Below are 25291 nucleotides of genomic sequence, written 5' to 3' on the forward strand. Positions count from 1 at the left end.
TAGGGCGGATTGATAGCTAGACAGATCACCTCACACTTTATGATGACATTTAGACCCGCAGACACTGCAGTCGAACATCCACGCCCTGAATACAAAAACTGCAGTGGAACGTCACATTGTGGTGCTGCGTTCTTCAGTATTTGAATTAGCCACTATTATATTAGCAGTTACTATTTCCAAGCCGTTGACCATGACTGCGCGTTACAGAACAGGTCGAGAAGTCATGTGACTCCAAGTGTAGCCAGCTATGCTCATAGGGCAGTTAGCAGATATACGTCCTCCTGCTGGAGGAGACGGAAGTCGACTGTGAGCTACATGTGATACTCTCGCATTGACGGAACCACGTACAGGTCACATCTATACCTATAGTGAGTATTAATTTGTATAGTTACACTTTTAAGGGCCCGGATGGTGGCTTGTCCCGAGTCAACCAGGAAGTGCCTCAAGGCCCACTCTCATTACTGATCACGTGTGTTGTTGAAGTACCCAGTTTTAACCATCATGCTCGGTTCCCACAACCCATCGCTCACACACGGTCGGCTTTGCCCACCCTTAATATAGATGTATATACTCCGGGCAGCACATGGTTTATAGTTTATAGTCCTTATGTACATCATGCAGTACAAAGTACCCCTATTTACACCCTGTGTCTTCCTGTGTTTAACATTCTGTGAAGTCAGAAGTCGCGCATATATTGCCCGCACTTTCTAGAAGCAAGTGCAGACGGATGTTATCTATATTGCGTCTTCCGCCGCTTCCTGTCTAGGGTCAGTTGGTTCCTCCTTAATATCACTCGTATATCTCAAATTAGCTGATAATATTGTCAAGTCATTCAACGTTAGGGTTGATACTGCTGGCATATAATCATAGAGAAATGGACGGGGAGAAGTAGTAATTAGTGAGACCAGACACCGCATTAATCATATGGTCTCTGATGAAACCTGAGATCCGATCCCTTCAGCCGCCTGTGACGCTCATCACACCCTGGAGCATGTCTAGGGGCATGTCTTCACCATGATACTCCATGGTATCGTCATTCATTCAGTTGATGTAATCCGGATGTAATCAGTGAAGAGGACAAAAGGATGCGATGGCGAGATGGAGGAAGCACACAAACATCCCTGACGAGGTGGAGACAACGTACAGAGATGACAGATAATGCTACTTCAAGAGTATTGTTGTGGCGGTGACGTAGTGTCGCTCAGATGTTCAGATTAACGGTAGTAACAGGCAATTCAACTTCAACTGTTGGACATTAGGAGACTTCAACTGTTGGGTGTTAGGAGACTTCAACTGTTGGGTGTTAGGAGACTTCAACTGTTGGGTGTTAGGAGACTTCAACTGTTGGGCATCAAGAGACTTCAACTGTTGGGTGTTAGGAGACTTCAACTGTTGGGCATTAGGAGACTTCAACTGTTGGGTGTTAGGAGACTTCAACTGTTGGGTGTTAGGAGACTTCAACTGTTGGGTGTTAGGAGACTTCAACTGTTGGGCATTAGGAGACTTCAACTGTTGGGTGTTAGGAGACTTCAACTGTTGGGTGTTAGTTGTTGGGCATCAGGAGACTTCAACTGTTGGGTGTTAGGAGACTTCAACTGTTGGGTGTTAGGAGACTTCAACTGTTGGATGTTAGGAGACTTCAACTGTTGGGTGTTAGGAGACTTCAACTGTTGGACATTAGGAGACTTCAACTGTTGGGTGTTAGGGGACTTCAACTGTTGGGTGTTAGGAGACTTCAACTGTTGGGCATTAGGAGACTTCAACTGTTGGGCATTAGGAGACTTCAACTGTTGGGCATTAGGAGACTTCAACTGTTGGGTGTTAGGAGACTTCAACTGTTGGGTGTTAGGAGACTTCAACTGTTGGGTGTTAGGAGACTTCAACTGTTGGGTGTTAGGAGACTTCAACTGTTGGGTGTTAGGAGACTTCAACTGTTGGGCATTAGGAGACTTCAACTGTTGGGTGTTAGGAGACTTCAACTGTTGGGTGTTAGGAGACTTCAACTGTTGGACTTCAACTGTTAGGAGACTTCAACTGTTGGGTGTTAGGAGACTTCAACTGTTGGGTGTTAGGAGACTTCAACTGTTGGGCATTAGGAGACTTCAACTGTTGGGTGTTAGGAGACTTCCAACTGTTAGGAGACTTCAACTGTTGGGCATTAGGAGACTTCAACTGTTGGGCATTAGGAGACTTCAACTGTTGGGTGTTAGGAGACTTCAACTGTTGGATGTTAGGAGACTTCACCTGTTGGGTGTTAGGAGACTTCAACTGTTGGGTGTTAGGAGACTTCAACTGTTGGGCATTAGGAGACTTCAACTGTTGGGCATTAGGAGACTTCAACTGTTGGGTGTTAGGAGACTTCAACTGTTGGATGTTAGGAGACTTCAACTGTTGGGTGTTAGGAGACTTCAACTGTTGGGTGTTAGGAGACTTCAACTGTTGGGCATTAGGAGACTTCAACTGTTGGGTGTTAGAAGACTTCAACTATTTGGTGTTAGGAGACTTCAACTGTTGGGTGTTAGGAGACTTCAACTGTTGGGCATCAAGAGACTTCAACTGTTGGGTGTTAGGAGACTTCAACTGTTGGGTGTTAGGCTTCAACTGTTGGGCATCAAGAGACTTCAACTGTTGGGTGTTAGGAGACTTCAACTGTTGGGTGTTAGGAGACTTCAACTGTTGGATGTTAGGAGACTTCAACTGTTGGGTGTTAGGAGACTTCAACTGTTGGGTGTTAGGAGACTTCAACTGTTGGGTGTTAGGAGATTTCAACTGTTGGGTGTTAGGAGAATTCAACTGTTGGGTGTTAGGAGACTTCAACCGTTGGGTGTTAGGAGACTTCAACTGTTGGGTGTTAGGGCGTTTGAAGAATGCTGTTGGGCATTAACAGACTGGTAGTTGATAGTAGACTTAAGCTTGTTAAGTGTCAGAAAACGTTTTACTATGGTTTATTCACTTTGTGAAATACATTTCCGAGTCTTATTTTGTATTTTTTACACGCTACATGTTTGTTCAGATCTAAAACATATTGTACTTTTACAGGTATTTTCACGTGATCGGTTCTAGCGGGATGTCCAGCAGGACGTATCGACATGGACGGGACGAGGACCCTGCCCCGCTTCGCAAGCGTCACAAATCGAAAGACCTCATGATGCAGGAACTTAGTTCCCCCGGTACGTGTTGTTATGGCAACAAGATCCGTTCTGTAGCAGTTGTTTCCTAACGTTGTCATCAGTTCATGTCGTATTGTCGATGTACAATGTATCCCTCTACTACAAAAACCACAGTTTCCTAGCAACAGATTAAAAGAAGCAATATGACATCCACTGAAATAGTCCTCAGTCCGTCTCATAGTAGTAGATATGGTTATGGATGCAGCGTGACTGAAATTACGTCAAAGTCCAACAAATGAAGTTCTTTGTTCACTAATAACGATAAATGTGTGTTCTTCCAAATATTTCTCACCATGACATAAGAGGGCACTGAAAGATTCAGGTGATCAGTGGTTGGTAGTGACATGACATATACAAGGTGTAGACGTGTGTTCATGATGTCAGTCACTTGACTGCCTTCTGTAAACTCATTAATATACAAGGAGGGGGGGGGGGGGTAGATGGTTTGGTGTGGAGTGAGGATCACTACCGTGATACATGTAGTTAGTGAGGGAGCGCTCGTGTCTTGACTTTTTGCTCCGTTGACTAGTGGGTATAACAGTGCCCCTTTTCCAATGATACAGGTCAGTCCCCGAACAGGACGTCTGAGGACTCGACCCTGCCGATCATTGCGTCTGTTGCGGACTTCCTTGGAACCGACGTCACAGAAGACGCCTTCCAGAGAGAGGTACTGCAGATGACATCGTATTTCAAACAGTTTAAGACTGGCAGCGAAACACCATCTATTCTACCGACTGGTAAACAAGTGATATACTCGTAAACTGTTAGCTCCAGCATCAAACGTTGTGATGTGCGTACTCGTCAACCTTCTCTCCTACAGGTGGTGCAGAAGACACAGACACACTACATCGGCCGACAGGAGGCGGAGACCGAGGTGATTATTGACAAGCTGATTGACAGATACGAGGGGAAGGACAAGGCGCTGCTGTATGTAGTGTCGGACATCCCCACAGAAATAAAGGTAACATGTGCTGTTGAATGTAGGCGGAACAATTACCAAATTAAAGTGCATGTATTTCAAACTTCCTTAGGTGTCACAATAAAAGTGCGAAAGATCCAAGACATATCTGTATATACAGTGCGTTTCATCATGCCCCGCGGTATTGATCGTTGTTCATAATATCACTCACTGGATATTGTAGTCCTAACCTGATTGTATACGCGTCACCATCATTAACAAACACACAAAGTGGAGACGTCTGTATTTGTATCGTTCCTGTAAATTCAGGGGTAATGCCATCCTCCTGTACCATGCCATGCACCGCTCGCGACATTACAGGCTTCAGTGGAGAGGTTTTTGTTCAAGAGGTTGAGTTCCTGTTCAGGTGCAGATCTTCGTGAACACCCTGCTGCACCGCGGCGCCAACCCATCGACGTGCGACAGCTCCTGGCAGACCCCCCTCCACCACGCCGTCAAGAGGAACTTCAAAGGGGTGTGTAGTAAACTGCTGGAGAACGACGCCCTCCCCCACGTCCGAGACAAGGACAACAACATGCCCTACCACCTGGCCCTCAACAACAACAACGACGACATCGCGGCCCTCATCCTCAACTACATGCCAAACGCCGTGTGAGTAATCCTACACCTATCACAACCCTGACACAAGCTAATCGCAGAGATGTCATTCAAGGATAATCATAGACGTGTCACAACTCTGACACAAGCTAATCTCAGTGATGTCATTCAAGGATAATCATAGACGTGTCACAACTCTGACACAAGCTAATCTCAGTGATGTCATTCAAGGATAATCATAGACGTGTCACAACTCTGACACAAGCTAATCTCAGTGATGTCATTCAAGGATAATCATAGACGTGTCACAACTCTGACACAAGCTAATCTCAGTGATGTCATTCAAGGATAGTCATAGACGTGTCACAACTCTGACACAAGCTAATCTCAGTGATGTCATTCAAGGATAATCATAGACGTGTCACACCTCTGACACAAGCTAATCTCAGTGATGTCATTCAAGGATAATCATAGACTTGTTACAACTCTGACTCAAGCTAATCGCAGAGATGTCTTTCAAGGATAATCCTAGACTTGTTACAACCCTGACAAAAGCTGGTCTCAATGCCGTCATTCAAGGATAATCCTAGACTTGTTACAAACCTGACACAAGCTGATCTCAGTGATGTCATTCAAGGATAATCCTAGACTTGTTACAACTCTTACACAAGCTGTTCTCAGTGATGTCATTCAAGGATAATCCTAGACTTGTTACAACTCTGGCACAAGCTGATCTCAGTGCCGTCATTCAAGGATAATCCTAGACTTGTTACAACTCTGACACAAGCTGATCTCAGTGCCGTCATTCAAGGATAATCCTAGACTTGTTACAACCCTGACAAAAGCTGGTCTCAGTGCTGTCAGGTGCTAGTCACAAGAGATGTTCCACAAATATATTGCTTTAAGACACAACTCTTTGCTTAAAGATCACATATACTCTAGGGGGGTACAAATACATAAATCACTAACTGACATCGCTATAAATGAAACCCCGTCATTAAAACTACTCACTTCGGTCTTTAATTAGCTTAAATCGACCTTTTTGACAACAGTGCACAATTCTCACCCGCGAACGAAATTTCAACCAATCAGAGCGGGGCGTCTCTGTGACGTCATATGAGGAATAGATATGAGGGCCGATGCAGAATTCATCTACATTTCAGGGGGTAAATTATCTTGTTTACAGGTTTGTATAAACCTGAAATCGTGACAGCTGTTGTAGAAAATGAAAGCTATATGTTCTCACAATCTACTGTCATTTAATTTTGTCTCCTGCTTTGCCTACAATCCGAGATACAACTTGTTTTCATAGACGATTCTGTCACAATTGATTGGTATCGTTAGGCCTTATTTGTATAATCACTGATCCAAATTGATCCTATTTCTGAGTTTTTTTACCTCGATATTTAATCATGTCATGTAAAAATATGTTTGTATTCTCAAAATAGTGTCAGCCCATAAGTTTTCACATGCAATACAGCAATTAATACTCCCTTGTTGTAACCCGTGTTAGGTGGTATAAACCTACACATGTTATTTGTCATCATTCACTTGATGGTTAGTTAATGAATTTATAACAGGTATAATTAGTGGTAACACACTTAGATTACCCGACAAAGGTTCCCATTTGGCATTTCTTGTGTCTGGAGTAAATATTCAACACTATAAACATCGATCAAAGGATTAACCGATAACGTGCTGATTGATTAATTACTTTTATCTTAAACAGCGGATTTGTCAAAAGGTAGTGTTTATGTATGTAGATTTACTGATCTATACTGAATACACTCTGTCGTGTCGGTGTCTGCTTAAAAACAACGTCCTTCTTTCAAAGGATTAACCGGCAATACATTGATTGATTGCCCATTATTGGCTAACTAAATTACTGTTTTCAAAGAAAGGCGGACATTCTGCAATTAGTTGCTAGGTGTGCTATCTTGGGTGACCAATGAGACTACACAACAATGTGAAATACCTGAAAAGATTTATCACTTTTTCGTATATTAAACTGTTAAAAGACAGACACATCACTTGGAACAGCTGCAAATAAATGGCATATCACTCGTTTTTGTGGATATTGATGGATACATTCTTCTAACAAGGTAATAGCCTGACATTGTTCCTATAACTTTAATCTGTTTTAATTTTAATATTTGCATTTTGTTTTTATTCATTTGTCGTAGCATTCAACAGAATCATTGTTTTCGCCGTGAAGTGTGATGAGACAGACAACATACACTAGGGTGTGTGTGCGAATTATGATTCACATTGGAAAACTATAAAATGTCTAGATATTACAGTTCTGTTATAAATTCGCTATAAGTATCAGCAGATCGTCTGCTTTTTATTTAGTTTCAAAATGCATACAAGTATGATAATAAACTAATTAGGATTATAAGACCAAATATAAAGACGCACATTGACTAGTATCTACATACTGGTGAGTGGACGTTAACCACGAGAATGTAGCAAGAAATTTATCGCGCAGTATTGTGACTTCGACCCCCACCTCGCTTCCCTGGAAGAAATCGTTATGTTATAAGTTGTGTCATGCAAAATCCTTTTGGTTATAATTCCAATACATATTTAACTGCGAGTAGAAAGTAGTTTTGATTTTCTAACTTGATGAAAACAAACCATAATCTCATTAAGTCTAACAGACTTTAGCCCGTCACTTTACGATTTTCAAAAATGGCGGCGTCCTGTCGTGAACATCTGCCAGTCTGAGGATAAATGCTATTTAGGTTTGTTTTCATCGAGTTACAAAATCAAAACTACTTTCTACTGGTAGTAAAATATGTATTTGATTGATGACCAATAGGATTTTGCATGACATAGCTTATAACATAACAATTTCTCTCGTGGAAGCGAGGTGGGTGTCAATATAATACTACTTACAATATTATTGTTACTTCGACCACAACCTCGCTTCCGATGAAGAAATCGTTATGTTACAAGTTGTGTCATGGAAAATCTTTATGGTCATCAATCATATACATATTTTACTACAACTAGTAAGTAGTTTTGATTCTTTAACTTCCGTGAAGCGATCTGAACACAAGTAAGATATCGTTTCAGGCTTCCACAACGCTCGCTTCGCACTCACAAACATAACCCATTTAGCACGAACTGCGGGGTCCTGTGAAAATCTGTGCATGGTGACACCATCGCCCGACCCCTAGGAGCAATTGACGACAAAGCAACGATTCGGCATGTCGTCGTTGATGTCGAGAAATCATCAAAATGATGAGCGTGCTACACACTTTGTATACAACTAACTGAAAATCGTTCCTCATATGACGTCACTGCAGTGCTCTGGCGACAGAGTTACGTAACCTGTCTGTGGTTTCGTTGGCGGGCGAGAGGGAAGCAGGCGACTTTTTGGCCACTTTTAATCGCTCGGTATTAATTAACTACAAGTTTTTTAAGAATGAATGTGGTGTTCCGCATAAGTCTAACCACAAATCATTAATATGTAATAGTTAAAAGAGTACAAAAAAACCCAAAGTTTATTTGTTCTTTAATACATTAGTATATTTCCTTTAAATGACACCATATGTTATTTTTATCACAACCAGGGTTCGAGAGCTCCATACAGCGGCGGATGACAAAGACTCTGAGGCAGAATGCAAACTACACACTCTCCTACACAATGAGATGCTGGTAAGTATAGGCGTGGACTAGCACACGGTCTTAGTTATGTTGGACAGTATGGTCTGTGTTCTGTGTGTTACAGCAGACTGTCCTGGGTGTGTTGGACTGTATTATCTGTGTTCTGTGTGTTACAGCAGACTGTCCTGGGTGTGTTGGACTGTATGGTCTGTGTTCTGTGTGTTACAGCAGACTGTCCTGGGTGTGTTGGACTGTATGGTCTGTGTTCTGTGTGTTACAGCAGACTGTCCTGGGTGTGTTGGACTGTATGGTCTGTGTTCTGTATGTTACAGCAGACTGTCCTGGGTGTGTTGGACTGTATGGTCTGTGTTCTGTGTTTACAGCAGACTGTCCTGCGTGTGTGGACTGTATGGTCTGTGTTCTGTGTGTTACAGCAGACTGTCCTGGGTGTGTTGGACTGTATGGTCTGTGTTCTGTGTGTTACAGCAGACTGCCCTGGGTGTGTTGGACTGTATGGTCTGTGTGTTCTGTATGTTACAGCAGACTGTCCTGGGTGTGTTGGACTGTATGGTCTGTGTTCTGTGTGTTACAGCAGACTGTCCTGGGTGTGTTGGACTGTATGGTCTGTGTTCTGTATGGGTTGTTGGACTGTATGGTCTGTGTTCTGTGTTTACAGCAGACTGCCCTGGGTGTGTTGGACTGTATGGTCTGTGTTCTGTGTGTTACAGCAGACTGCCCTGGGTGTGTTGGACTGTATGGTCTGTGTTCTGTGTTACAGCAGACTGACCGCCCTGGGTGTGTTGGACTGTATGGTCTGTGTTCTGTGTTACAGCAGACTGCCCTGGGTGTGTTGGACTGTATGGTCTGTGTTCTGTATGTTACAGCAGACTGCCCTGGGTGTGTTGGACTGTATGGTCTGTGTTCTGTGTGTTACAGCAGACTGTCCTGGGTGTGTTGGACTGTATGGTCTGTGTTCTGTGTGTTACAGCAGACTGTCCTGGGTGTGTTGGACTGTATGGTCTGTGTTCTGTATGTTACAGCAGACTGCCCTGGGTGTGTTGGACTGTATGGACTGTGTTCTGTGTGTTACAGCAGACTGCCCTGGGTTATGTGTGTTACAGCAGACTGTGGGTGTGGACTGTACCCAGCAGGCACATCAACGTTGTTTCAACGTTGAGAATAGGTTGATCCTCAACGTTGAAAATAGATTGAAAATAGGTTGTATATGAAAGTTTTTTTGACGTAGATATCCGGCGATGGAATCAACGTTGAAGTTTGACCGATTATCAACGTTGAAAAAAGGTTGTATATGAAAGTTTTTAGGGCGTAGATATCCGGCGTGGAATAAACGTTGAAAGTTTGACCGATTATCAACGTTGACAAAAGGTTGTATATATGAAAGTTTTTCAAGGCGTAGATATCTGACGTGGAATCAGCGTTGAAGTGTGACATATTATTAACGTTGAAAATGGGTTGTTCGTGGTTGTATATGAAAGTTTTTTTGACGTAGATATCCGGCTGTGGAATCAATGTTGAAGTCTGACATATTATTAACGTTGAAAATGGGTTGTTCCGTGGTTTGTGTCAGGGGAGTATTACGCTTTCCTGTAAATAGAGCTAGCACTTCATCTTTAAACTACACTAAAATAGCGCAAACTCCTGCATCCAGCTAAAATACCCAAAAGCTACCTGCAATAAACAGTGTTCAAACAGAAAATTGCAGTAAAATATTTACCTGATTAAATGCTTGGTTAAAATTCCACATTCAATATAATGTTCATTTAAGTTTTATATCAGTTGGACGTTATAATTCAATAAGAAGAAAAGAGTATTCCAAATTAAGAAAAACTATTTACTGTTGTATTGTTACCTTGAAAGGTGGAAATTGTCGAGAAGACATTTTGTCTGAATTTCAGCTATTAGACAGACCCTGAATAAACACAATGCAATTACTTTCACCATGAAGGGATCCAAGACCTAGATGACCAGGAACTATACCTTAAAAAACAGCACATAAAACAAGTCACTTTTCATGAAATCTTTATGAACACACACGCAGAGAAACATGGTTTAATGCATAATGTAAAACATCACACATGACATAGTCTGTAGGTGATCTCTGTTGTGCTAATAACACAATATCATCTGCATATAGCATCAAAGTGACATTTACGCCACCAATTTCAATACCACAGTTCAGATTTTTCAACACAATTACAACTCAAAGCCACAATTATCAGCTCCTCTTTTTCCTGCCACTCCCCGAGCCTGGCGGTCAGGTGGATACTTCAGAAACGTCCCTAACTCTTTCTTGAAATTTGCTTCGGATGCATTCCCATTTCATTCCATATGAGATAGGACACATTCTGAAATTTTATATTTAAATACAAGAATAAGTTATATGGAAGATATATTGTCTTAAATGATTCAAGTATTTGTTTAATCAATCACTTGAAAGGTTCATTTCACTGCTGTAACTTGGCATGTGAACATATAGACAACATCAATACAAAATATGACGAAAAGTGTCAACAAATTTATATTTTCAGGCAGAAGGAATGGAAGTTTTCTTAAACGTCCTCAATTGCAAGTTGATTATTCAATTAGACTATGAATTAGGATGAATTAAATGATGCTTTACTGTCATATATTATTTGCTATGGTCATGATGAATATGCCGCACTTAGTAATTTACTTACCAGAGATGATTGAATACAACCTTGTATTCTTAAAAGAAAACTTGCCGTTTTGCCCACTCCTGACATCAAATTGTTTGACATTGTCCTGCAAAACAATGGAAGATTGTTGTTATTCTGTCAGATTTAGTTTTCTTTAGAGATTCTCGGAAATGATTATTTCAAATTAAAAGGAGTTGTACTGATGTAGCAATTTTGCTACCAGGAGTCATAAATTGTAACAAAACCCGTGAAGGTCCGGGGTAGAATAGCCCTTCAGCAACCCATGCTTCCTATAAAAGGCGACTATGTTTGTCGTAAAAGGCGACTAACGGGATCGGGTGGTCAGGCTAACTGACTTGGTTGACACATGTCATCGGTTCCCAATTGCGCAGATCGATGCTCATGCTGTTGATCACTGGTCCAGACTCGATTATTTACAGACCGCCCCATAAAGCTGGAATATTGCTGAGTCGCGTAAAAACTCAACTCACTCACTCCTCTCACAAAAAGCAATTTTACATTAAATGATAAAGAAAACAAAATGGGTGGTGGTTCACAGGTCAAAGAATAAGTCTATTGTGGAGGTCTCCCAACACCATTTGTTCCCAAACACAAGGAAGTAAGGATCATGGAGTTCTGAAAACAATAATGAGCTCTCATAAGTATACAATATATTCTCTATTATCTACTCTCTCTCTCTCTCTTTGTCATTTGTACACTCATAAAACTCAGATAAATAACTTCTTTATAATTCATAAATGTTTACACTTCATCTCTCTTATAGGAACGCTTAGAAAATCTCTCATATAATGAATTATGTGGGCGTATTATCTGCGACGTCATAACTATGCTTCTCTGAATCATGAACAATAGAATAATGAGATTAAACTCTACGCTGCCAGAAATAATCTATCATACCCTGAATAATAAGACATTGAATAACATCTCTTACAACTCCAATCTACACTCAAAAGACTTAAATGTACTCGTAAACAAACATCGCTGGCACACGCAAATTCTTGGAAACAGTGCATCTCTGACTCTCAATTCAAGAAATGGAAGTCCTAGTCTATTTGACCAAAGGGATCTGGGTGGCCAAAACATATATTGAAATGTAGGTCATACACTGAAAATAACTCTGATTTAAAACACTACAAATATACACCTTCTCTCTAATATATTCGATAGATGATCTTAACAAGGAACATGTACATAAAATGCTGATATCTAACAACACCTGTACTTTAAATAATGGACACTTCAAATCTCAGTATGTTTCACTGCACACATATTAGATTGCAAATAATGAAAAACCTACCTTTGACAATAATAAAAACATCATATTCAAATTCTACAGCTGACCAAATACCTGAAGGGAGTGTGTCTTCCAGCAATAAACATCTATATATATCTATAAATGTATGATTTCTGTCCTCTCAGCGTGCTATCCCATCCAGCTGTTTACGGCGAAAAACAATATGGCGCCAAGCAAGGGAGTGTTCATTAAACTAAACATCTCCCAGGGAGAAACCATTGTCAAATTTTTCTCTTACATGATCAACCTTAATATATAAATGAAAATAAAGTCCAACTAGTATCACCAAAATGACAAAACATTATCACAAATATTCAAAACAGGTGGTAATGAAAGTGCATTATCATCTTTCTCTTAAACTTTGTGGTGGATATACTGGAAACAAGTGAAATGTTAAAAACGTGTTACCTTAGCATTGCTCACTTTTATGTGATCACAAAATTGCCCACCCAGTCTTCGAAGATGAGATTTCTGCAAATTCCATGAAAATTATACCTTATTTCATAATTAAATGTTCCTTACTTTAAAATTACTTCTTTTGTATGTAAGATTTTAACCTTTAAGAGACATGAATTATCATATCCCTTCCAAACAAGTGTAAGTGTAGAATGAAAGTCTGTGGGTGCAGTTTGTTAATTGTCCCATCAAAGAATCATTAGTGAAGTTACACTTTTTGTAAATAAATAAAAGTTCAAATAAATTATATACAATTTCATCCTTAACAAAGACTTTCACAAGACATTTTGATGTGAAAATTTCGTTGCATTTCCTTACGCCATTCTCCACCGGCCCCCTCCCCCCAAATAATATACATATATTGACAGGGTTCAGGGCGTGCTCAATGCATACTTTACTGATAGATCTATTCAAACGAACAAATGTTCATAATAATGGGATGCAATATAAACTGTTGATTAATCCTTTCCGATTTTGTATAGCTGCCCTTAGGGACCGTTCATAATGTATGGCTTTGGGGTGATGTTGAGACGGCCCACCATGCATGTCATGTACATTATCTATGACGCCATCTCCTTCCAATAATTTCTAAACATCATATTAAACATAGTGCGTGTGTACAAAATAATGATGACCCCTTAGCTCCCCTGAAAAAATGGGTGACACCCCACCCCTACAATCATCACCCCACCTGCAGCCATATATTTAATTATGAACGGTTCCTTATATTGATGTACTTCATTGATTATTTGAAAATGAATATTTGCAAAATTCAAATCAAGTGATTGGTACGAAAAAATCTTATTCGATTATATAATAAAATGCGATTATGTAAATATATTGAAAAATAACAAAACAAGTTCATGGAAAACACGGGCTTCCACTAAATTTTGAGAAACATGTACTTGAATAAACCTTGTGAGAGATAAAACAAACCCTAATTCGGAGTTTCTTGCTACTTTGACCTGCTACGATTCCTACGTTTTCATTTTGAAGGACATACTTACCAAATAAACACCAGCATGCCGTGAAGATGGCGAAAATATAACGATATTGCGTTGAACTTCGCAAAGTGAACTGACAACGATCAGCTGCCTTTGCGCGCGCGATAATTGTGCGCATGTCCGGATATGGCCAAACGAGGCGATCGAAAGGTCAACATCTGGCATGTGTTTGAAAGCAAATTGTCGGGGAATTATACAATTTTCACAGTTTTGTTGGAAAATATCAAATGTACTGCAATTTGATAACTGATGACTTTATACCTTAAATTGCGATTTACGTTATATTTCCGTCCATTGATCGATGCACAATCAAACAATATATAAGATTATATCTGTCACTAGCTCGATCTTGATCTTTTTATGAAAATAATGTTCGAAATGATAGTTGCTAAGTTGGATACCTATTACCAATATGAATTATGTATCAAATTTGCCAAGGAAACAATTAGTTGACATTTTGTTGGTTCCTTACGTTGAAACAACGTTGACAATTAAACGAATCTCGACTAACTTTCTTTGGTCGCATGATAAACGTTGAATCAACGTTTATGAAAGGTTGATCAACCAAACAACCAAAATTCAACGTTGATTCAACGTTGATTCAACGTTGTGTGCCCGCTGGGTATGGTCTGTGTTCTGTATGTTACAGCAGACTGTCCTGGGTGTGTTGGACTGTATGGTCTGTGTTCTGTGTGTTACAGCAGACTGTCCTGGGTGTGTTGGACTGTATGGTCTGTGTTCTGTATGTTACAGCAGACTGCCCTGGGTGTGTTGGACTGTATGGTCTGTGTTCTGTGTGTTACAGCAGACTGTCCTGGGTGTGTTGGACTGTATGGTCTGTGTTCTGTGTGTTACAGCAGACTGTGGGTGTGTTGGACTGTAGGCGCATGTTACAGCAGACTGCCCTGGGTGTGTTGGACTGTATGGTCTGTGTTCTGTATGTTACAGCAGACTGCCCTGGGTGTGTTGTTGGACTGTATGGTCTGTGTTCTGTGTGTTACAGCAGACTGCCCTGGGTGTGTTGGACTGTATTGTCTGTGTTCTGTGTTGTTACAGCAGACTGCCCTGGGTGTGTTGGACTGTATGGTCTGTGTTCTGTGTGTTACAGCAGACTGCCCTGGGTGTGTTGGACTGTATGGTCTGTGTTCTGTGTGTTACAGCAGACTGCCCTGGGTGTGTTGGACTGTATGGTCTGTGTGTGTGTGTGTTACAGCAGACTGCCCTGGGTGTGTTGGACTGTATGGTCTGTGTTCTGTATGTTACAGCAGACTGTCCTGGGTGTGTTGGACTGTATGGTCTGTGTTCTGTATGTTACAGCAGACTGTCCTGGGTGTGTTGGACTGTATGGTCTGTGTTCTGTATGTTACAGCAGACTGCCCTGGGTGTGTTGGACTGTATGGTCTGTGTTCTGTGTGTTACAGCAGACTGTCCTGGGTGTGTTGGACTGTATGGTCTGTGTTCTGTGTGTTACAGCAGACTGCCCTGGGTGTGTTGGACTGTATGGTCTGTGTTCTGTGTGTTACAGCAGACTGTCCTGGGTGTGTTGGACTGTATGGCCTGTGTTCTGTGTGTTACAGCAGACTGCCCTGGGTGTGTTGGACTGTATGGTCTGTGTTCTGTGTGTTACAGCAGACTGCCCTGGGTGTGTTGGACTGTATGGTCTGTGTTCTGTGTGTTACAGCAGACTGCCCTGGGTGTGTTGGACTGTATGGTCTGTGTTCTGTGTGTTACAGCAGACTGCCCTGGGTGTGTTGGACTGTATGGTCTGTGTTCTGTGTGTTACAGCAGACTGTCCTGGGTGTGTTGGACTGTATGGTCTGTGTTCTGTGTGTTACAGCAGACTGCCCTGGGTGTGTTGGACTGTATGGTCTGTGTTCTGTGTGTTACAGCAGACTGTCCTGGGTGTGTTGGACTGTATGGTCTGTGTTCTGTGTGTTACAGCAGACTGCCCTGGGTGTGTTGGACTGTATGGTCTGTGTTCTGTGTGTTACAGCAGACTGCCCTGGGTGTGTTGGACTGTATGGTCTGTGTTCTGTGTGTTACAGCAGACTGCCCTGGGTGTGTTGGACTGTATGGTCTGTGTTCTGTGTTACAGCAGACTGCCCTGGGTGTGTTGGACTGTATGGTCTGTGTTCTGTGTGTTACAGCAGACTGCCCTGGGTGTGTTGGACTGTATGGTCTGTGTTCTGTGTTCTTACAGCAGACTGTCCTGGGTGTGTTGGACTGTATGGTCTGTGTTCTGTGTGTTACAGCAGACTGCCCTGGGTGTGTTGGACTGTATGGTCTGTGTTCTGTGTGTGTTACAGCAGACTGCCCTGGGTGTGTTGGACTGTATGGTCTGTGTTCTGTGTGTTACAGCAGACTGCCCTGGGTGTGTTGGACTGTATGGTCTGTGTTCTGTGTGTTACAGCAGACTGCCCTGGGTGTGTTGGACTGTATGGTCTGTGTTCTGTGTGTTACAGCAGACTGCCCTGGGTGTGTTGGACTGTATGGTCTGTGTTCTGTGTGTTACAGCAGACTGCCCTGGGTGTGTTGGACTGTATGGTCTGTGTTCTGTGTGTTACAGCAGACTGCCCTGGGTGTGTTGGACTGTATGGTCTGTGTTCTGTGTTTACAGCAGACTGCCCCTGGGTGTGTTGGACTGTATGGTCTGTGTTCTGTGTGTTACAGCAGACTGCCCTGGGTGTGTTGGACTGTATGGTCTGTGTTCTGTGTTCTTACAGCAGACTGCCCTGGGTGTGTTGGACTGTATGGTCTGTGTTCTGTGTTACAGCAGACTGCCCTGGGTGTGTTGGACTGTATGGTCTGTGTTCTGTGTGTTACAGCAGACTGCCCTGGGTGTGTTGGACTGTATGGTCTGTGTTCTGTGTGTTACAGCAGACTGCCCTGGGTGTGTTGGACTGTATGGTCTGTGTTCTGTGTGTTACAGCAGACTGTTGTGTTGGACAGCAGACTGCCCCTGGTGTGTTGGACTGTATGGTCTGTGTTCTGTGTGTTACAGCAGACTGCCCTGGGTGTGTTGGACTGTATGGTCTGTGTTCTGTGTGTTACAGCAGACTGCCCTGGGTGTGTTGGACTGTATGGTCTGTGTTCTGTGTGTTACAGCAGACTGCCCTGGGTGTGTTGGACTGTATGGTCTGTGTTCTGTGTTACAGCAGACTGCCCTGGGTGTGTTGGACTGTATGGTCTGTGTTATGTGTGTTACAGCAGACTGCCCTGGGTGTGTTGGACTGTATGGTCTGTGTTCTGTGTGTTACAGCAGACTGCCCTGGGTGTGTTGGACTGTATGGTCTGTGTTCTGTGTGTTACAGCAGACTGTCCTGGGTGTGTTGGACTGTATGGTCTGTGTTCTGTGTGTTACAGCAGACTGCCCTGGGTGTGTTGGACTGTATGGTCTGTGTTCTGTATGTTACAGCAGACTGCCCTGGGTGTGTTGGACTGTATGGTCTGTGTTCTGTGTGTTACAGCAGACTGTCCTGGGTGTGTTGGACTGTATGGTCTGTGTGTGTTATGTGTGTTACAGCAGACTGTCCTGGGTGTGTTGGACTGTATGGTCTGTGTTCTGTGTTCTGTGTGCTACAGCAGACTGCCCTGGGTGTGTTGGACTGTATGGTCTGTGTTCTGTGTGTTACAGCAGACTGCCCTGGGTGTGTTGGACTGTATGGTCTGTGTTCTGTGTGTTACAGCAGACTGCCCTGGGTGTGTTGGACTGTATGGTCTGTGTTCTGTGTGTTACAGCAGACTGTCCTACTGTATGTGTGTTGGACTGTATGGTCTGTGTTCTGTGTGTTACAGCAGACTGTCCTGGGTGTGTTGGACTGTATGGTCTGTGTTCTGTGTGTTACAGCAGACTGCCCTGGGTGTGTTGGACTGTATGGTCTGTGTTCTGTGTGTTACAGCAGACTGTCCTGGGTGTGTTGGACTGTATGGTCTGTGTTCTGTGTTACAGCAGACTGCCCTGGGTGTGTTGGACTGTATGGTCTGTGTTATGTGTGTTACAGCAGACTGCCCTGGGTGTGTTGGACTGTATGGTCTGTGTTCTGTGTGTTACAACAGACTGTCCTGAGTGTGTTGGACTGTATGGTCTGTATTCTGTGTTACAGCAAACTGTCCTGTGTGTGTTGGACTGTATGGTCTGTGTTCTGTACGTTACAGCAGACTGCTCTGGGTGTGTTGGACTGTATGGTCTGTGTTATGTGTGTTACAGCAGACTGCCCTGGGTGTGTTGGACTGTATTGTCTGTTTTCTGTGTGTTACAGCAGACTGTCCTGGGTGTGTTGGGCTGTATGGTCTGTGTTCTGTGTGTTACAGCAGACTGTCCTGGGTGTGTTGGACTGTATGGTCTGTGTTCTGTGTGTTACAGCAGACTGCCCTGGGTGTGTTGGACTGTATGGTCTGTGTTCTGTGTGTTACAGCAGACTGCCCTGGGTGTGTTGGACTGTATGGTCTGTGTTCTGTGTGTTACAGCAGACTGCCCTGGGTGTGTTGGACTGTATGGTCTGTGTTCTGTGTTACAGCAGACTGCCCTGGGTGTGTTGGACTGTATGGTCTGTGTTCTGTATGTTACAGCAGACTGCCCTGGGTGTGTTGGACTGTATGGTCTGTGTTCTGTGTGTTACAGCAGACTGCCCTGGGTGTGTTGGACTGTATGGTCTGTGTTCTGTGTTACAGCAGACTGTCCTGGGTGTGTTGGACTGTATGGTCTGTGTTCTGTGTTCTGTGTTACAGCAGACTGTCCTGGGTGTGTTGGACTGTATGGTCTGTGTTCTGTGTGTTACAGCAGACTGCCCTGGGTGTGTTGGACTGTATGGTCTGTGTTCTGTGTGTTACAGCAGACTGCCCTGGGTGTGTTGGACTGTATGGTCTGTGTTCTGTGTGTTACAGCAGACTGCCCTGGGTGTGTTGGACTGTATGGTCTGTGTTCTGTATGTTACAGCAGACTGCCCTGGGTGTGTTGGACTGTATGGTCTGTGTTCTGTGTGTTACAGCAGACTGCTCTGGGTGTGTTGGACTGTATGGACTGTGTTCTGTGTGTTACAGCAGACTGCTCTGGGTGTGTTGGACTGTATGGTCTGTGTTATGTGTGTTACAGCAGACTGTCCTGTGTGTGTTGGACTGTATGGTCTGTGTTCTGTACGTTACAGCAGACTGCTCTGGGTGTGTTGGACTGTATGGTCTGTGTTATGTGTGTTACAGCAGACTGTCCTGGGTGTGTTGGACTGTATTGTCTGTTTTCTGTGTGTTACAGCAGACTGCCCTGGGTGTGTTGGACTGTATGGTCTGTGTTCGTGTGTGTAACAGCAGACTGCCCTGGGTGTGTTGGACTGTATTGTCTGTGTTCTGTGTGTTACAGCAGACTGCCCTGGGTGTGTTGGACTGTATGGTCTGTGTTCTGTGTTACGACAGACTGCCCTGGGTGTGATGGACTGTATGGTCTGTATTCTGTATTACAGCAGACTGCCCTGGGTGTGTTGGACTGTATGGTCTGTGTTCTGTATGTTACAGCAGACTGCCCTGGGTGTGTTGGACTGTATGGCCTGTGTTCTGTTACAGCAGACTGCCCTGGGTGTGTTGGACTGTATGGTGCCTGTTTTCAGTGTGTTACAGCAGACTGCCCTGGTTGTGTTGGACTGTATAGTCTGTGTTCTGTGTGTTACAGCAGACTGCCCTGGGTGTGTTGGACTGCATGATGGATCCTATTGGTGACAGTGGGCACATGCGGGTGTTTTACCACGTGCTGGAGGCTGACGAGTTTGGTCGATCCCCCCGACACCCATCCTTCGGTTCCAACTCCAAGTCCTGTCTACACGTTATCGCCAAAGAAGGGTATAAGGTGAGTGTTTATCTCGCAGACTCACACATCAGGAATCCGGCAGACCCTTGACATTGTTTTACGTTTTTGCGATACTGTTTGTTTTATAAAAAGAATCGAAACAAGTTCGAAATAGCTACATGTTCTCCTCAGAAAAAATAATTTTGCTTCTGCAACCACGCCTGATGTTAAACCACACACTGAGCCTTTGACACTACTCATCTAATAGTTGATGTAGAAAATATTCACAGAAACAGCAATATCTGCCATCGATGTCACTCAAGAACAACCTATGTTGTCTAGTATAGATGGATACATGTAACCTCTGTTTCCTCCTTCGCAGTCGATGGTGTATCACGATGTTGTCAGGCTCCTTATCAGGAAGAAGTGGAAAGGCTATGCTCGCTTCCGGTTCCAGTGAGTAACAAAGCCATCAATGTAATCTAACAGCTCTCACGGCGAAGCCCCATACCACCACGCATGTTCTTTGGGGTGGACACAATAACGACTTTGGGCTCCATAACTAGGGACCATCTGGTAGACACAATAACACTATGGGCTCATAACTAGGGACCATCTGGGGGCCACAACTTTACAACCGTGATGAAATCCTTCGACCAAACACTGCAAACGTTGGGTCCAAAATACAACTATGCTACCAGTCATAAAGGGTCTCAGTCGGATGACCACTTCTTGTGTGCATCATTTGAGTCTCCATCAGACATTGGTCAACACATTGCAGTGAAGCTATAAACTTTGAATACTTTTTCTTGTTGAATTGTTTGACAACAAGCACATAGGCAGCTGCATCACGCATACACTCTCCACACGGACAGATGTATTGACACATTTTGTTCTGTTTCAGGATGAATAGTTTCCTGTTTTGCATCACGCTGTTCGCGATGACGTTTTCCGCCGTCTCGGCCGTGATGACGTCAGACCCCACAGTCTACGATTCACCTGTCCAAGTAGCACGTGCGGTGTTTGAGGTTTGGTCCTACCTGGCCGTGGTCATCACCTTCTTCCTGGAGCTCAACCAGTTCCGGAAGTACGTCACACAGTATCGCAGTAATCAGACAGAGCCATGTTCTTTTGTAGAAGGCGTTTCAACATCATCACATTTTATCTTATGTGTATCTCAAATATGTCTCCTGTCATTGTTTATCTATTTTGTGTTTATCTACCATCAGACGTTTACACACCAGAACGGTTATGATGCTCGTAGACCTTGAAACATAACCAGGAACCACAGTCACAGGCTGCTGGCAGAGCCCAAGAGGACAGGGCCTGTCGTGCCCGTGCCTTTGTGGGAGTCCTTTATTTTGGGTCAGTGATCAGGGTAGGAAACATCCAACGTGGTGCGAGTTGTATGTCGGGTTCTGTATGTGCAGGCACCGACTGGACTACTGGAAGGACAAGTTCAACTGGATCGACCTATCGTCCTCAATTCTCCTGTTGCTGGTTCCTGCGCTCCGCTTTACTCACAAACAGGAACAGTGGCAAGTGTTCTCCGTGGGTTACCTGCTGTGGACACTCAGACTCTTCAAATATGCCGCAGTGTTTCGGTAAGGGAAGCAGTTTTAGGTATTTGTGTAAGGTTAACTGTCTTCTGTAGACTGCCAAGATGTTTTCCAGGAGGCATGGTCATCTTTCCAAGCTGTTCGATGTTGACGTTGCTCGACAATTTGATATATTTCAATCCTCCAGAAACGTAGCATGCCATTACTAAGAGGCAAAGACTGCATCTAGCTATTTCCTCTTCTCTTCCTCAGACAAACGGGAGCCTACGCCCAGATCTTATGGCGCATCGTCGCCCACGACTTCTTCCAGTTCACCATTGTCTTTGCCGTCATCCTGCTTGCTTTCAGTGGATCCTTCGTCATGGCACTTAGGGGAGAGAACTCCTTGCAAGTTCACAACGAAACCAGGTACGAGTGGTCCCTTTTATCCACTTAGCCACTATGTTGGTTATGCAGTGCTGATGATAAGTATAATCCGTTCTATATCTTCCTGAACAGCACGTTCTGGGACATCCTCTTCACTGGTGTCCGGATCCTGATCGAGGGCGAGCGTGTCATAGAGTACACAGAATACAGGTGAGTCGCGATAGATCAAAGGACATCGATTTGAACGTATGACCGAGAGTGCAGACAAACGTTTGGACAGTTACAGTCTGTGTGAGAAACCTACGTGTGAATGTTTCGACACATACCTCATCTCTGTTGTAGCAGAGGAGGCCGCATTAATCAAGCTGAAACTTAACCACTGATAAAACTATTTCATTAAGATATTCCTGTAATACGACCAATAGCAGGGAAACATACCACTGGCAGAATTATACAAATATGATTGCGCTTTACGGTAACTTGTAAACACCTCGTCCACCAAATGCCTATCGTATTGAGTCTCCAGTTCGTCTACAATCACTACAAAGTCAGGAAACACAAGAAGAAGAATGGACAAAACAAACGGTTCTTAGAACGAGTTTTATGTAGGTTGCTTGTGGCTTTGGGTTGTAAGAGCATGCGAGTGAAGTAGGTGTGGGATGAGTGCGCGTGTTTGCGTGCATTCATGCGCGCGTGTGTGTGTGTTTTATCACCAGTGATTGTGCTTACTTACTCTCACAGCACACTGAGCTGCATCATCATGGTCATCTTCCTCTTCACCTGCATCGTCGTCCTCCTAAACATCCTCATCGCCCAGCTCAGTGACACCTACCAGAACGTGCAGCGGGATGCACAACGCGGTCTGGAGCTCAACAGGGCGTGGATTATTGCCCGTGTGGAGCTCAACAGTCTGTTTATAGGCAAGGTGAGATCGTATGTCGGCAAGGTGAGATCGTTTATGGGCAATGTGACACTGTTTGTGGGCAAGGTGAGATTGTTTATAGATAAACAGAGGCCGTATCCATACTAGGCAAAGATTACATACTGTGTGGTGTAGTAAGTTAAAGTGCGTTACGACACAAATATTGACATTTAAGCACAATAAAGACAATGCCGCCACAATAATGATATGAAAGATCAGTATCTGAACTGTAGATTAACGCTAGGGATGCCTTGGTGCAGCATAGACTTGTAAAGTCCCATCTCCAGTGTTGATGACCGTGGTCTCCTAGGGATACCGAGTGACGAAGTACCAGGAGGTGGATGAGATTGCCAGTCCCATGGACGTGTTGGAGAAGTGGGAAAACCCTCCCCTGAACGAGCTCAACAAGTACATCCGAGACATCTGGGACGGGCTGGACTCGCACAAGCTCAACCTGCTCACCATCAAGAACCGCCTGGCCCGACAGGAATACACACTCACCCGGATCCTGTGAGTATACACTCGGTCGAGAGCGTGCACATAGGGACAGAGGGACAAAGGGAGAGATGGGCAGAGGGACAAAGGGAGAGATGGGCAGAGGGACATAGCGCCGACTGCAACACGACATTTCTAATTACGTGGAATTTCAATGGCACAAATGTTACATATCTAGTCTCCATTCATGATCCCAGCTCCCGTCGGTCCTATTGCTAAGTTTGTTCACACCATGCATATGTACAGTATCCATGATGTGACGCAATCCGGTGCACGACACAGTTGTAACGTGGCCTTTCTACAATACTGAGGCCGAGGCACCACACCGCCACACAATCATACATTAGTATGTATCAGCAACCATAAAATTTTGCCACAATGATTGTGACAGTTCTATACCTGTTACCTTACAACTACTCATAATACATGCACGTATTGTCCACACAACAATCACAAGAAGTTAGTTTAAAGGATCGACTAATAGTGCTCGTTGACGCTGTCCTAGACACTTAATCTCACGACTACTTATAATATTTGCAGTGCAATACGCTTGTGTAATTGTAATGGTGATTTATAGTGGGTGTCGAACAGTTGGATTGTTTTTGCTGAGATTTTGTTCCTATTGCAGAGAGCAGCTGGACCGAATGGTTCCACCAGAAGGACCTGCCGTCACTGAACCTACCAATACTACATTAACAAGTGGGGACATCGATCGCATCCAATCACAGATGGTGATACCCGAGGCAGGAGAACACGCCGGCCTCTCTGACGCCCAGGTCGAAGTCAAGTTTGAATGAGGTCCACTGTGACGTCAGCAGATTCAGACCACTGAATCCTCGGATTCTTTGTTGACGTCTGCTACGACGGTGACGTTGTGACAGTGGTGAGGATACAGTAACCCGAATGGAGTTGTCCAGTAGGGGTTCCTCAGATGAAGGACCGTCTCCACCACCGCTAGTCAATAGGTACTGTGACGATCTGACAACCTATGTGAACATGCGACCTGTTTAGCGGACATCTGTGAAGCATTTCTTAGAGGATCTGTGACATTTCTGCGAGGATTTGTGAAATTTCTGTGAGGATCTGTTACATTTCTGCCAGGTTCTGTGACACATTTCTGTGAGGATTTATGATACATTTCTGCCAGGTTCTGCGACACATTTTTGTGAGGATCTGACAACTGTTCCTGTGAGGACCAGAGAAAACTTTCTGTCCCCCAAAGGGGACATATACCATGCTGGTCGATAGGTATCCAAAATCTTCACAAACATGTTAAGACTGGACAGATAACACAGGCCACAGTCAGACGGGGCAGATAACACAAGTCAGACAATGGCATGCTCCAAAAGCATCATGTGACGCTACCAATGTGTATGGTTACCGGTTTACTGAGGGGAGATCACTCCCGCAAGCCGATGCGGCAGTGACGTAACACTGTTGCTGTGATGGTATCAGTAGCGTATTGTCTCACGGTCTACAGGAGCATGTGTATCATACTACAGTGCATAGTTTGAGTGAGTATGGTTTTACGCCGCTTTTAGCAATATTCCAGCAATATCACGGCGGAGGACACCAGAAATGGGCTTCACACATTGTACCCATGTCGGGAATCGAACCCGGGTCTTCAGCGTGATGAGCGAATGCTTTAACCACTAGGCTACCCTTGAATTAAGAATTTAGTGTGAAACCAACAAGCGATCAAGAAATGTTTTGCAATTCGATTAAAGTTAACAAAGTTTACAAATGAATACAAATAACTGCAAATTATTTTCTGTGACACCAGTGTACACCAGAATGAAGGTACAAAATAATCCAATGTAGCAAAGATACGACCTATGGTAACAGCATGAAAGGGTGCAGTCATAGTGTGAAACCCCTCTAACAAACTGTAAACATGTACTATGACACGTCTTCGTCAGGCATTCCATTCGGTGTCTATGATATAAGGCATTGTAACTTGTATGTATCGATCACTGAAGTAAATGGTGACACCAGGTGTTCATGAGAAGGGCAGACATGATCTGCTCTACCGGTAGCACACACAGCTGTACAAGTAAATCGCGCTTCCGGTTGATATGGCGACTCCAGCAGTCTGTATTTTACTGGCGTTTCATTCATTTGCTGCCATTATGGGTGAGGAAAGGTGAAAGTTTTACGTCGTACTTGAGAATATTTCGCTCATATGACGACGTGCATGCGTGTGTATGTGTATGTGCGGCTGCTTGTACTAACCCAGACTTAAGCTGGTTTTATAGTGCTAGCCCACTGAGATACCATGCCACAGTGAAGCATGAATACCCCACTCAGACACATTATACTGACTCGACCAGTCCTTGTTGTACCCATTAATGCCGAGTGCCAGGCAAGTACCAACAAGTACCATATTTTAACGTCTTTTGATATGACGCGGTCGGGGATCGAACCC

At 43.8% G+C, this 25291-nt stretch overlaps 1 protein-coding gene across 1 annotated transcript; it reads left to right on the forward strand.

The window, feature by feature from the left end:
* The first annotated feature begins 236 nt into the window (after positions 1 to 236).
* Positions 237 to 25141, forward strand: LOC124281267. The gene is made up of 15 exons (XM_046717295.1): positions 237 to 368; positions 3040 to 3170; positions 3734 to 3837; positions 3991 to 4131; positions 4496 to 4740; positions 8265 to 8349; positions 19411 to 19584; positions 19907 to 19980; positions 20429 to 20611; positions 20955 to 21128; positions 21336 to 21491; positions 21582 to 21659; positions 22191 to 22374; positions 22682 to 22881; positions 23495 to 25141. The coding sequence occupies exons 2-15, from the start codon at positions 3068 to 3070 to the stop codon at positions 23661 to 23663; spliced, it is 2070 nt and encodes a 689-aa protein (XP_046573251.1). The 5' UTR covers positions 237 to 368; positions 3040 to 3067; the 3' UTR covers positions 23664 to 25141.
* The last annotated feature ends 150 nt before the right edge of the window (positions 25142 to 25291 follow it).

The sequence above is a fragment of the Haliotis rubra genome, unplaced genomic scaffold (genome assembly GCF_003918875.1).
Source record: "Haliotis rubra isolate DU_JTF1 unplaced genomic scaffold, ASM391887v1 Scf281, whole genome shotgun sequence".
Taxonomy (NCBI): domain Eukaryota; kingdom Metazoa; phylum Mollusca; class Gastropoda; order Lepetellida; family Haliotidae; genus Haliotis; species Haliotis rubra.

Excerpts from the sequence above, each read along its gene's own strand:
- LOC124281267 (XM_046717295.1), top strand. The coding sequence starts at position 3,068 with ATGTCCAGCAGGACGTATCGACATGGACGGGACGAGGACCCTGCCCCG. Across the intron at positions 4,741-8,264 it reads AACTACATGCCAAACGCCGT|GGTTCGAGAGCTCCATACAG; the intron begins GTGAGTAATCCT and ends TATCACAACCAG. Across the intron at positions 22,882-23,494 it reads TACACACTCACCCGGATCCT|AGAGCAGCTGGACCGAATGG; the intron begins GTGAGTATACAC and ends TTCCTATTGCAG.